The sequence below is a fragment of the Pygocentrus nattereri genome, chromosome 12 (assembly GCF_015220715.1).
Source record: "Pygocentrus nattereri isolate fPygNat1 chromosome 12, fPygNat1.pri, whole genome shotgun sequence".
Taxonomy (NCBI): domain Eukaryota; kingdom Metazoa; phylum Chordata; class Actinopteri; order Characiformes; family Serrasalmidae; genus Pygocentrus; species Pygocentrus nattereri.
In genome coordinates, this window is record NC_051222.1 from 31,945,164 (window position 1) to 31,959,465 (window position 14,302).

Below are 14,302 nucleotides of genomic sequence, written 5' to 3' on the forward strand. Positions count from 1 at the left end.
TCGTCGTGTGATCACCTTCAGAGGAACGGAGAACCCCGTGTCAGCCGAAGTCAACCTCACCTGGTTCCCAGAGACATTATGAAATGGCGGCTCTGGGCGTCATGTATCATCTCTGCTGTAGCGCAAGAGCACTTTCCTGACAGAAGCTGTGTTCGCGCGACCCCCGCGACCACCCCGATAAAACTGTCTCTGAAAATGCGGCTGAAGAAGATAAAATTACATACGACCTCTAAAATGTGCATGAAATATGACATATACTAAATAATTTTGAAAACAACAAAGATATAAAAATATTGTATTATTATAAAATGATTTGATAAATTTTAAATGGGCTATTAAATGGCACTATGAATATCTAAGTGTAAATTAAATGCGAAAAATTACGTCATGGCATATTATTAATTACATATCAGTGTGAATTTTCTTAAATAACGTATATTACATACACTCAGGCAGAGGCGTAAAATTCAGGTCCAGAAAGTAAAACTCCTTCCCAGGATTTTGTTCCAAAGAGCTGGCTTCTCTCGTTAGACCAAACCAGCAGCAGCGCTGTTCCGGCGGTTGGAACAAAATCCTGGGAAGGATTTTTACTTTCTGGACCTGAATTTTACACCGCTGCATATAGGAACTGAATAAAGTGTACTTTAGAAATAAATGTAAGATTTTTAGAGAAATAGCACAGCATTTTTAAAACCCATGTATAAATGTGCATTTTTAAACATGTATTTAATTGACAGTAGTTATTATTATTATTATTATTGATTATTTCTGAGGGATAATATAATAACACATTAACATGAAATAGCATGTTCTGCACAACCTAAATAATAATAACAGCAATAATAAATAATAATTTAATTCTTTTTCCTTGTACTACTTTATGAACACAGCTCGTTTTGTTGGGGCCTCTTATTTTGACAGGTCCGTTAAAATACGGACTCCGGTCGTTTCCACTGTGGAGACCTTCACGGTCGGAGAGCCGTTTCTCTGTTCACACACAGCCGAACCTTTCGGTTCCCACGAAATCCCGAAATCCCCCGATAACGCCGACCTTCCCTTCCGCGGAGAGGAAACCGCCGGTCTGAGCAGCGGCGGGGAGTCCGACTTCAACAGCCATGAACCCCGAATAGTGAGTATCGGAGCCGCGAAGCTCCCAGAACAGCCGGACAGAGAACCCGGAGAACCTTGGCTCTCTGACCAGACACACTTCAGCTGATCGGAGTCAACACGCTGACTAGATACACCCTGAAAAACAGGGTTCTCTGTGGGTTCTTTACTAAAGGGAATGGTTCTGTTTAGAACCATTGGTTCGGCGTAGAACCATTTCACGCCTAAATGGTTCTTCAAGTCAAGTCTTCAGATTGATTGAGAACGAGTTGTATGTAGAACTTTTTTTGAAAATGGTTCTACACACACACCAGAAAGGGTTCTTCTGTTGTTACATGCTTGACGTTCTAACAATAGAAGAACCCTTTCTGGTTCTGTAATGAAAAAGGAAAAAAGGTGGTTCCTCTGGGGTTCTTTAGTAAAGGGAATCGTTCTGTTTAGAACCGTGGGTTCTGTATAGAACCGTTTCATGCTTAAATGGTTCTTCAAGTTCTTTAAATTGTGTTCTTCAAAAGTGTTCTGTTGTTAGGAAGTTCAAGCTTGTAACAGTAGAAGAACCGGTTTTTGGGGCTAAATAGAACTATGTTCGAAAAGGTTCTATATAGTGCCGTATACAGCATGTTCCCAATCAGTCTGAAGAACCATTTCACCAGGCAAAGAACCATTTAAGTGTCAAATGGTTCTTTGTACAACTTTTCATTCTATATATAACCATTGCCTTTCCTGAAGAACCCTTGAAGAACCATGCTTAGTATGTAGGAAACTAACTTTAGCTAGAACCGCTGACGGCAGCTTTGCTCTGTCCTCAGTTTTCCCACTTCCAGTCTGGTAGCCCACCTGCTCTGCTCGGGCAGGTGTTCTAGCTGATGATCTGGTCTATATCAAGCAAAATCAGGCGTGGACTTGTAGAAGAACCCAACCCTGTCCAGTGCAGGTGGGGAACACCTGAGTAGGTGTTTTGTGGCTGGTATTTTGACCTGTAAGGGCAGATAAAACGTCGCCCTCGCAGGTTAATAAGTGTTGCGGTGAATCTCTTCCGCTCGCCACTGTAGAACTAAGGCTACTTGAAGGGGAATTCCACCAGAATTTTCAAAATTGTCTTGATAATTCACAAAAACAGAAGTGAAGAGTTATTCGGAGTGGTTTGACGTTAGATGGTTGAGTGTGGAGGCACTCACAGGCTCAGTTGTCTGTGCATTCATAACCGCTAACTTTCTGTGTTGGAGCTTTTAGAGGCGTTAAACTCTTCAGATGTCTGGTTCCCTTCACCACTGCTGTGAACAATCTTGATACGACAGGTTTCTCCAGAACGTAGCATTTCACGCCAAACCGCTCCGAATGCCGTGCTTACATCTCGCCCTGTTAATTATGTAGAGTTTTTGAAAAATTGGTGGAGTTCCCCTTTAAGACTGAGGTGTGTGTGGATCTGAGAGCCGCGTGTTCAGCCTTGTCCATCATCCATGAGCCACATCATTAGCTAATAATCAGGTCCTTCTGGAGATGAATCGGGTGTGTTGGAGCAGGAAAAACAGGACACTAGAATTTAGTGTTCACACTCGGTGCCCACCCAAACTAGTGAACAAGTGGTGAAGGAGGTTAAAGTGACCGTGTAAGAGCACCGAAACCTGGTTTCTTCACCTGCACTGCATATTTTAACGTTTCACTCCTGATAAAGTGACGTCCTCCTGGGGCTGAAGAGCTTCTAGAGTTAGACAGATAGATGGACGGACGGAGAAGGACCAGGGGTTACCTAGGCAACCACAAAAGTGACGGGTTGCTAGGTTACGTTCCTGATGTAAATACAGCACCCATCAGCTATCATCAGCTCTGTTCATAATAAGTTCACGTGCTGGAAGATAAAGGGCTTATAGCACTCTTTTTGAAGCCCGTGTTGATATGGCTACTAGTGAGTAACACGCTTAAAGATGTCAAAGGTCAATTTTTGTCCAAAGTGGAGACCCTACAGTGCAGCTCCTATCACCTTAGAGGGGGAATCCCACAGATTTTCCAGACGTTCTGCATAAATCCATCTCTGAGATGTAAACAGTCTTTCGGAGCGGTTTGGTGTGAAACGGTTCGCTGTAGAGAAACGTGCTGACTCAGATCTCTTTACAGTGGTGGTGATGGTAACTAGCAAAGATACTTTCTCTAGATTGACAAAGCACTTCTTGTAAGTCGCTCTGGATAAGAGCGTCTGCTAAATGCTGTTAATGTAAATGTAATGTAAATGATGGGAACCAGACGTCACCATGTCTACAACACAGATACAGCCACTTTATATACTATCCAGAACCACCAGAGAGCCAAAAAATGAGTCTTCTGGGTTTTAAATGTGATGATGATGGTAAAATAGTGGTTAATCTGACAAAGTAAGTTTTCTCTGGGGACTGTTCTGCCTTAAATCGTCCTGCATGTATCTCTCCACCGTGAACGGTTTGAAAAAATGACGTCTAAGGCAAGAATTTTATCGCAAAACTGTCATAGAACAAAGTATCACAACCGTTTCAGGTGATATCTTTCAGCGAGGGAGCTTGCAGAGGCATTAAACTCGTCTGGTCATCAAGACGTCTGGTTCCTATCACCACCACTGTGAACAGTTCTGACGTTCTAGATTTCTCTAGTACAGGGCGTTTCACACCAAACCGCTCTGAGTGACTCTGTTTATTGCCAAGCCATTTAACTGTGCACAAATTTGGAAAAATGGGTGGAATTCTCCTTTAACCAAGGTTAACCATGGCCCCACCAGTGAGAGCTGGATGGGTTCCTTTTTCCTGGAGAACATGGGCTTTGGTTCTGGGAAAAGAGAAGTGAGATGTTCACACCATGACATCGCTGTTGTCAGATCAAAATCTCGCATCTCCAAATTGGTAACTTTACAGGAGAAGGAGAAAAAAAACCTGCTTTACTTTGAATGTAACTCAATGGAACCAGACGTCTTTGCAAGTCATTTTAAGTAGTTTCTTGTGGTCCATTCATCATGAAATTCACACACGATGTAAAGGACCACGGTTATTTTCAAATTATGTCAAAAGCCGAAAAAATCGAGATGCGAGGTTTTTGCTGTGACAGCAGCGATATGTGGGGAACATCTTAGCCATTTCGTGGTTTCTCACTAAATAACCAAGTTATCTCTGAATAATAATGATAAGAATGAGAGTAAACATACGAAGGCTACGCTTTCGGAGTAGCTGAGGTCTAAGAACAGATGTTCTAGCTTATAAAAGCTCATAAAAACGTCTTAAGGTCTTAAGACAGCAGTTTAAACTACCTGGCATTTCAGTGTCTCTATAAGTTCACTTGAGGTGGCAGCTGTTAGCAATCCGGCTAGCGCTAGCTTGCTATATAACCTAGCTAACTAACTAACTTTCCACCCCCAAAACCCCGTTTTTTTCTGCGTAATATCGGTTGAAATAAAATGTATTTTAAGTTTCTGTTGCTTAAGTCGGTCCAACCCGAGCTTTAATAGTCAGTTTCTGTCAGACCTTTGGCTTGAAAATGTGCCACGTCGTTAGCTTTAGCCGGCTCCCTGCCACAGTAAACAGACGACGCCGGTCAGCTTCTTAGAACAGTTTTCCAGTTCCACCTTAAATGCCGCACCGTTTAAGGTGGATCGGGTCAATTCCAACAAAAAGCAGGGGAACAGGAGCCTAAATGCAGCCTAGCAGTAAACAGGGTCTCTGAGCCGAAGTGTCCAACTTGAACACGAATAAAACAGTGTTTACAATGTGTTCAGTCACTGAGGCCTGCTGTCTTGTGGCCGGGTGTTTCTTGCTAGGCCTCAGTATAAAGTCGTTTTCAGCCTAATGTCAGTGTTTTGCTGTGCTTTCACTCATTTCTCTACAAAAATAAAGCCATGTCGGTGCTGTTGTCCACAGCCCTAGTGAATAAGGCTCTGTTTTCTGGGAATGTTTGAGCTGCTTGTGTTTCTAAATGAATTCCTAAAGCTAAAGAGGCTCAACAAAGATGTTTTGTTTACTTATTTTTATTTTTTTCATTAAAAGCATTTGTCAACGTTTTTCCACCGTTCATTGTTTCATTTTCAGTCTTACTGCAACGCTTTGAGTCACATCTGGGTGACCTGATTTCTAGTAACATCCTTCTGGTCAGTGTTGAGCAGCGATCAGTGATGTGAGTGGAGGGGGACGTGACTGTGCTGGCTGTATGACTGTGTTTATGTTGGGATGCTTCAGATCGGAAGCTTATCTGTGCCGTCCGTCTCTCTTATCAACACTGACTGATCACGCTCACTTTCATTTTCAGTCAGTTGTGGCAGCAGCTGGTTGTGATGCTGGTAGTCAGTCTGTAAGTGGTCTTAGCTGGAAGCAGCAATTGCAGCAATCTGAAATGAATCCCGCTTTATTCACTTATTATTATCTTCAACGTTATTATTGATCACATGTTCAATAGTGAACCTGAGCTTTAGGAAGATGTCACTTAAAGAGAATGTATTATTATTATTGTTGTTGTTGTTGTTAGAGATGTCACTGACTTGATGTCAGCAGAAAATGCTGGATTACACATACAGAAATAAAAATGAATGTAGCGTGTGTTCATCTTAAGTGAAGATAACTTTAGAGCTTAAGCAGCTTGTAAAGAAGAAATATTAGATTGTATCGGCCCAGTACTCAAGTTTCTATATCGGTATCAGAAAAGAAAGTGGGATTGTGCCATCACTAATAATAATAATAATAATAATTTATTATTATTATAACCGGTATACTTTGTAGCCAAAATTCAGGACTCACTTGGCCCAAAATCAGAGCCCAAAACTGGGGAAAAAAGCTGACAATGAATAAACTAAATATAATAAAATAAATAAATAATAAATAAAATAAATAAGAAATCAATTAGCGGCTCTTCCAAGGCAGTGAATTCCATTGGTTTACAATCCCAACATTTTTTTTCGAGGGAGCTTCAACAGCTGTAACTTTTATGCCTCCTATATATTTGAGTTTGTGCTACTTTTTCAAGCTCGGGTGTTTAGTATGAGGATTAAAAGCATTAAAATCCTCTGCAAGCTTCAGTTTCCATTATATCGCTATATTTCTGTTATATTTTCATTTCAGTCAATGTGTTATGGTTATTGCGTTTTGTATATGTGGCTTAATGTGAAGCCTACAAACTGCGAAAGTGAGAGTCAGACATTCTCAGTATCCAGTACTTTATTATACTTTCTCCTCTGTTCCACTCTTTTATTTACTCTCTGTGTTACTGGATCGTGACGCACTGCCAAGACAAATTGCTGCAGCGGTCCAGAGCCGGACCTCATTCTTATCGTGTTTGATTCATGTGGTGTGTTTGATGTGTTTTCTGTTTCAGTGACTACCTGTTCAAACTGCTGCTGATTGGAGACTCTGGGGTTGGGAAATCCTGCCTTCTCCTCCGTTTTGCAGTGAGTGGTCACATGGCTTGGGCTTTATAGAGGGTATTTGTGGTTATGTAGGCTGGTGGTTTTGCTGACTTGTTCACCTTCATGAACTGCTTATCACTCTGTGAGACAGTGGCTGTTCTGTCACGGATGTTCAGCCAAGCTGGCCATCAAAGAGAGCCTGTTCAGCCATCCTGTACGGTTTTATAGTCTCACTATCCCCTCATTTTTCCCTCTCTCGCTCTCTCTCTTTATCTCCGTTCACAGGACGACACGTACACCGAGAGCTACATCAGCACAATCGGCGTCGACTTCAAAATCAGAACAATAGAGCTGGATGGCAAGACCATCAAACTACAGATTGTAAGTGTGTTATTTTTCTTCGCCTGCTGGTGCACGATGATGTAATGATGATGAGGTGTTTTAGAGGAGGGGCAAAATCAACACATTTTGATAAAGGATTATGAGAAAACAAGAAATTAAAACTTTTAAATGATGCGGAGGTGAAGGTGGGTGGATTGGGGAGTGAAGCAGAGGGTAGTCTTAAAACTAAGCCTTAAAACATTTCCAGAAGCCACAGTCTAAAGCCCCTGTGTCAAACACAAGGCCTGTGGGCCGAGTCACGGTCCGCGACACGGTCCTGTTCGGCCTGCAAAATCATTTTAATATTCTGTTAATATTGGCCCATTTCACCATGAGCTGCACTACAGTTCCCAGCTTGCACTGCAGTGCAATGTGTTCCAATCCTCTCCCCCCAACAATGATCTATGGGACTGCACCATAAAAATAAACCAAAAAAGGTGTCAGGTGTCCAGTTCAGGCGAATGGGCAGTTTTAAGAAGCCTGCTATACATCAGGGACATTTATAGAGGTTTAACAGTGATCTGCAGCTTATCTATCTATCTATCTATCTATCTATCTATCTATCTATCTATCTATCTATCTATCTATCTATCTATCTATCTATCTATCTATCTATCTATCTATCTATCTATCTATCTATCTATCTATCTATCTATCTATCTATCTATCTATCTATCTATCTATCTATCCTTCTACAACTCCATCTATTTGTTCCTCTACAGCTCTTTACTGGCCCACGAATTTGTGAATATTTGTTAAAATGGCCCTTTTACTGGTTGTACTGGTCTGAAGAGTGATGTAATGAAAACCTTACATTATGATCTCCAGCTACTCTACGAAAGGTTTAGGCACATTGAGTAAAACTATTAAGTGTGTTTGAGCTTGTAGACTCTTAACTTCAGAACAAATATAAATAAACATGAATGCAGTAAAGGGTCACAGGAGGTGCTTGTTTACATAGTTCATGGCGTAGAAGTTTCCTTCCAGATTTCTCCTTGATGGCCTCAGACGTCACATAGATTTGTTAGATTCCACCAGCACACCTACATTTAACTGAAAGAAGCTCTGATCGAGCCAAACCTGGATGAAAAGTACAAATAATACTGGACGTCTTTGAGGGAAGTTTTGGAAATGGTTAAACTCTTATTTCCTGGATAAATAGCTTTTTAAAATGAATTTTTTTGCACAGTGCTGTACATAGTAACACACTGCGTAATACACTGCGTAATACACTGCGTAATACACTGCGTAATACACTGTTTATAGCAGACTGCTAGTGATTCCTGCACAAACCCTCCCCGTTTAGTGGCTGTTTAGCCACTTGGCCTTATCATTTCATCTCAGAGGAATCTCCAGCACCATCTTAAGGGCTGTTCCATTACTTATTAACTCAAGTGAAAGGTGTTAGATGAGCCCTCGGAGGGGTAATTCAGGTATGAATTACTTCATTTGTTAAACCGCTGATGGAACTTTGTCACTTTTCTCTGCCAGCTGGCACATTAGCAAGCTAAAGGCTACATGACTAACGAGCAAAAAGAAAGGCATCGCAGCACAGCTCTGCCCCAAGTTTACAGCCAGACAGAGCAATCACTCACGTTGCGTACGGTAGGCTCACACTTCTTAGAAAACGCTTTGCATGGCTATCTGATTAGCTCACTGAGGCTAAGCTGCTGAGGGTGCACGCATCCATTTGAATAATCTGCTCCTCACTGCCGCCTCCTTCGCTTCTGCTGTGAGTGCACACTAGTGTAACGTAGGTGTGACACGTCTCATTGGTGAGTTGAAGTGGGTGAGGGCAATTTAAAAAAAAAAAAAAAAAAAAGGATTAAACCAGGGTCCAAACTTTGAGCCCAAACTCGGTTTAAATGAGGCTTAAACTTGGCAGAAATTCAGAATCTTCTGAAATCATGTAACTGTAAGGTCACAGGTCATAGACATTCACACCTAGATGCCGTGTTGTCTGTTGTTCTCGATCTGAGGCGAAACGTCTGCACGTGGATGTTGGAGCAGTCAAGATCCGCTTGTGAACAGATCTACTTGTACTGAGAGACGATGTGTTCTTAGGATTAAACCGGCCACAACTTCCTTATTACGCAACTGATTTTCACCAAATTTGTTTTGTTATAGTTTTGGGCAGTATCTTTCTTAAACTGCCGCTCTGTAATGGTACTGAATGCAGTCCAGCACCGATGTTGACGGCCCCAAAACGGCGGCGCCTGTGATGTGCTGGGCTGGACCCAAAATGTCATCTAGGTCTTTACATCTGTGTCAGAGATGTGCAGCCCTTTTGATTTGCTGTGTGTTGTTGGTTCTCAGTGGGACACTGCAGGTCAGGAGAGATTTCGCACCATCACGTCCAGCTACTACAGAGGAGCCCACGGAATCATCGTCGTTTATGATGTCACAGACCAGGTGGGCCAACTGTTCCGTTACCATGACGGTGCTGCTCTGTTGCATTCTGTTCGGTTACTAATGGCTACAGCTTTGATCTCTGGGCCCATTCACGCATCCTCTTCCTTCCCAGGGGAAACTTGGATTTCAGTCCTATCAATTTCTAATGAAGAGAAAGCCCAGGTGTTTCTCTGGAGCAGGTGCTCTCGTGGACAGTTCTTATGGACAAAATTATTTTTCTTGTTTCTTCCACTTATAGTATAGTTCAATCATTTGGATGTAAGCAAAGTTGATTGTAGAGACTCAGATGTCTTTGCAGTGGTGGTGATGCGAACCAGGGGTCTTAATTTCTACAACACAAATATAGACATTTTATTTACTATCCAGAACCACCAGAGAACCTACATGTGAGTTTTTATATGTAATATTCATGATGGTAAAATAGTTTTAAATCTGAGGGACAATTTTTTTTGTACCGCTCTGCTGCAAGTTGTCTGATACGGTCATTTGTATTCGCACAGAGCACATTTTTTTTCTTTTCACTGAAGTGTCCAGAGCTTAGTATTTTGGTTCTCTTATCAATTTAACTGATAAATCATATTTTCAAATAAGTCAGTTTTCAGTGATAAACATACGTCTTAATGGCAGGACCCACCTTTTGTCATTGTTCTCAACATGTAATGCAGAGTATCCTAATCTGACCAGGAGGTTGGCATACTGAAACTGAGTTTACATGCACTTAATATCGGATACCTGCAGAAAATCTGATTTTTGACTACAGGAGTCAGGCAGTAATTGGATTTCTGCTTTACAAACAGCCAGTAAACTCACAGAAGACGTGACGTAAACAGAATGTAAAACTCAAACTTTGTGATGCGTCTTTGTTTTTTAATTAATTAATTAGTTAATTTATTTTTTAAACTTCGCCCCACTTTACCTGAAAATATGAATATACGTCATCTAGAAGATGAAGAACAGCACCGCTCGCTTATTTCTGGTACTCCGGTCTGTTTTCACTCATGCACAGATTGAGAAATCTGAAAGAAATCAGACTAAGAGTTTACATGCACTAAGAAATCTGATTACTGAGCTAAAACCCAGCCTCTTTATTAGATTTCTTAATTGGATTTCTAGACCTTACTGCCATCTAAGAAATCAGTGTTCTGTTTATATGAATATTTCAATAATCAGATAACTGAGTATTTACATCCGAATATATCATACAGTGTCAAACCACGTATTCATATCTATTAGAGACTACCACATTGACCACATTTGGGGTCAGAGGGAATATTGAGTAGATTAGATTTTTCACCAAACTGTTGCTTTAAGCTCTGATTACTATGCTGCTCCTCCATTTCTTTCCTCAGGAGTCCTTTAACAATGTGAAGCAGTGGCTGCAGGAGATAGACCGCTATGCCAGTGAGAACGTCAACAAGCTTCTGGTGGGGAACAAGTGTGACCTGACCACCAAGAAAGTGGTGGACTACACGACAGCAAAGGTTAGACAGCTGCATAATTCAGTTGCTCAGATGTGAACAGTCATTCGGACTGGTCTGACATTAAATTGTTCACTGTAGAGAAACTTACAGTCTCAGATTTCTTTACAGTGGTGGTGATGGGAACCAGGGGTCACCATGACAACACCATAAATACCGCCATTTTATTTACTATCCAAAACCACCAGCAAATCTACATGTAGTCTTCTGAGTTTTTATATGTAATGTTATATGATGGCAAAATAGTGGTAATTCTAAAACAATCTACGAATTTTCCACCTCAGATGAAATAGTCTAGTCCTATTAGTGCGATAATAGTCTAGGCCATTTGAAATACAATTTCTGTCTGACTGATTGAGGTGGGTAATCCTGTAAATAATCCGTTAAATTGAAGAACAATATCCAGGTAAACGCCTGTATCTGCTTACATTCTTTATCGGAAAGTTTAAGTCTGTTCTGCATGTGTGTCCCGTCATAGTGAAAGTTTATACCGTTCAACATGATGGGAGCAGAAATTGGTCTGCAGAGAAGACGAAGTTTATGCTCTGATATCCCACAGATGACTTTGTTATTAGTACATAATGCGAAATTGTTATCATCGCTAATGTTATTTTTACTGTAGTATATCTCTATACAAATACATTTTTCTCTGTCTTTCAGGAGTTTGCAGACTCTCTAGGAATTCCGTTCCTGGAGGCCAGTGCGAAAAATGCCACTAATGTGGAGCAGGCCTTCATGACCATGGCGGCGGAGATTAAAAAGAGGATGGGGACAGGGGCCAATGCCGGCGGCTCTGAGAAATCTAACGTCAAAATCCAGAGCACGCCTGTGAAAACCTCCACTGGGGGTTGCTGCTGAGACCTTACGACTGCACCCAAACAAACAAACGGCTGAGATGTTCCCTACTACCATATGCCTAAGCAGAAGGACAAGGAAGGAAAAGAGGAGTGTGTGTGTGCGTGTGTGTGTGTTTGTGTTTGTATGTGTGTACGTACCTTATGGAGAGGGTGACAGTGTGAGCTTTGAAGGGTTATAAACTAAACATTGCCTAATGTATCATGCATGCACGAAGCTGCATGGCCAGACTAAACGTTTCCAACAGTCTTGAGCTTCAAATTCAGTAAATAGACAGTTACGCCACCCATGTTAAATAGGTCTATGAGTTCCTCCAGATTGTGAGAAGCTACCAAGAAGCCCAACTGACGTAGGTAGATCCTTCGAAACGAACGGAGAAAAGACTCGTGGAGCAGCGCCGACCATCTACGCTGCTACAGCTGGGCATGGAGAGCAGAATGCAGTGATGTCATAATGGCGGGATTCCGTGATGTCATAATGGAGCCATTATTTCTCGTTGCTACGACGACATCTCTTTGTTTTCTCTCCTTGCAGCTGCTGTGGTGTCTCATTCAGAAGGTTGGATTTCTGGTTTTGGTTGTTCTTGGTTTGTTTGTGTGCGCGTGAGTGTGTGTGTGTGTTTGTTTTATTTTTTTTGTGGGGGGGGGGGGGTTCCTCATGGTCAGTGTATGGGAGGCCTTTATGTTCTGTCCTCTGGATTGTGTAGAAATGTTTCCCAGTCCCATTCCTGGACCCCTACACTGCAGAGTAGTGTCATTTCATTACTCAAAGACCTTGCCGATTAACTTGCGAGACCATGGAAAACAGTGGGTGTCTCATAAATTAATATTCTTCTGTTAGCTAGCACTTTTTAAACCTAATCTCCATCTGCCACATCTGTAGCATATGGTCAGTTACCACACACAGTAATTTCAGTGTAAAAAATAAAATGGTTTAATCAGATTTCACTAGTAAGAGACGCCACTAGCGACAAATTATACTGATTCGCTGCCAAGTTTACAAATACATTTGACACAAGATCTTCAGAAATGCATGAACATGTATTCGTACCATCCAGCAGCTGCCAATATGAGTCTGTACTTTTTTTTTTTTTTTAAGTATAGGGTAATGTGTTGAAGTAATTGTCTATTGTAACTGACCATACACTACAGATCCTGCAGGCAAAAATTAGACTGAAAAAAAACCAAATGCCAGAGCACTCTTCTACTGGACAATCCTCACTTTCAGCACAGAAGTGTCCCTAGCTCTTCTCTTAGTGGACAGGCTTAAGTTATCTGGCTAACTGAGATCCTGCTTTGTGAGATGCACTCCAAGCTGGGAAACGTTTTCAACACGGTCCACTTGACCACCCTGGCTGATCCAGACAGTTGTCCAGCTCTCCGCACACCTGCTCTAGATGTGATTTACCTGATTAAAAGGGAAACACGGTCTATATGGGCAGAGAGTTGGGCAGTAAATGTGGATTAGCCGTAGGGACCTTATGGTTGGGTTGGAAACATCCAACGTCCACTGTACAGCAGTAATGCCTCCAATGAAACCTTTTATCCATTCAGCTATTTCTCTGTAAACAACACTCCTCAAAACTCAAAGCTTGTATGTCTGAAGTCCTTCATATGCATCCGCCTTATCTTGGGGAGTTTAGTGATGTGAGCACAAAGCCATAACGTGGATTTCGCTCACTGATGGTGGTAAATTAGTTTCTTCATGGACCTGCCTTACATACTGTACTTCATACATTATGGTGCAGATGTCATCTTCCCAAATGAAGTTTGTCTGTATTGTTCAATAAAACCTTTCAAGGGATGCTAAAGTTTTCCTTAGTGTGCCTTTAATGTACAACTTCAGTGAACATATTCCTTGTTTTTTTTTCGTGAAAATATACATTTTGTTTTAGGTGCTGTCCACATCAGTCATTTCACAGAAGCAGCGGTACAGGATCCACCTGAACAGCGTGTAGATGAGGTGATGCATATATAAATAAAAGAAAACTCGATCTGAGAGGCAAACAAAGTGGTCTGAACGAATGACATGATGATGGGTCGGTAAGCTGAAATAAACTCGCTTCAATATTTCATTTTGTCAGGGAACCCTGCTGGTTCCTCTATTTTTTGGCCTTTTTTGGATAGTGTTCTCGCCTACGTAATAATATAATGGAAATGTTTAATAAAAATGCTTTTAACTGGATGCTTGTCATGTGTTTGGTGCATGTGGGGCGTTTGTTTCCAGCCCTGGAGGGACACAGCGTGTGGTTTGTTGTAAAGGATATATATAAAAATAAAATTGAATGTCCTTTTCTGCACACTTCAAAGCACATTTACTGTTTTATTTGCTAAATTTAATAGATTGGAAAAAAAAAAAAAACACAGTGGCTTTCACAATGTGTGGCACTTTAAATAAATCAGAAATAAAAAAAAAAAATAGCTAATGACAATTGTGCACTTAAATTAGCAGGAAATGCCATATTTATCCTTGGTGTGTCAACTTATTTTCACAAATCGACAACAGCTTTTGCAAATAGTATATACATACAAGCAACCTTAAAAGTAAGGAACCATCCACTGAAATATCTAAGGAATACAGATAGATTATAAATCCCAGAGGGAAATTTGTCTATTAGAGTAACACAAACTAGTAAAGAACAAAACAAGCAAATGTACTGTGGTATATAAATAGAGGTAAAGATGTACACTGCTCAAAAAAATAAAGGGAACACTCAAAT

The 14,302-nt window shown here is 41.1% G+C and overlaps 1 protein-coding gene across 1 annotated transcript; it reads left to right on the forward strand.

The window, feature by feature from the left end:
* Window positions 1-937: 937 nt before the first annotated feature.
* On the forward strand, window positions 938-13,398 carry rab1aa (RAB1A, member RAS oncogene family a). Its single transcript, XM_017712804.2, has 6 exons — window positions 938-1,129; window positions 6,427-6,499; window positions 6,743-6,838; window positions 9,155-9,250; window positions 10,600-10,731; window positions 11,389-13,398. Exons 1-6 carry the CDS (start codon window positions 1,116-1,118, stop codon window positions 11,584-11,586), a joined length of 609 nt encoding a protein of 202 aa, XP_017568293.1. The 5' UTR covers window positions 938-1,115; the 3' UTR covers window positions 11,587-13,398.
* Window positions 13,399-14,302: the final 904 nt, after the last annotated feature.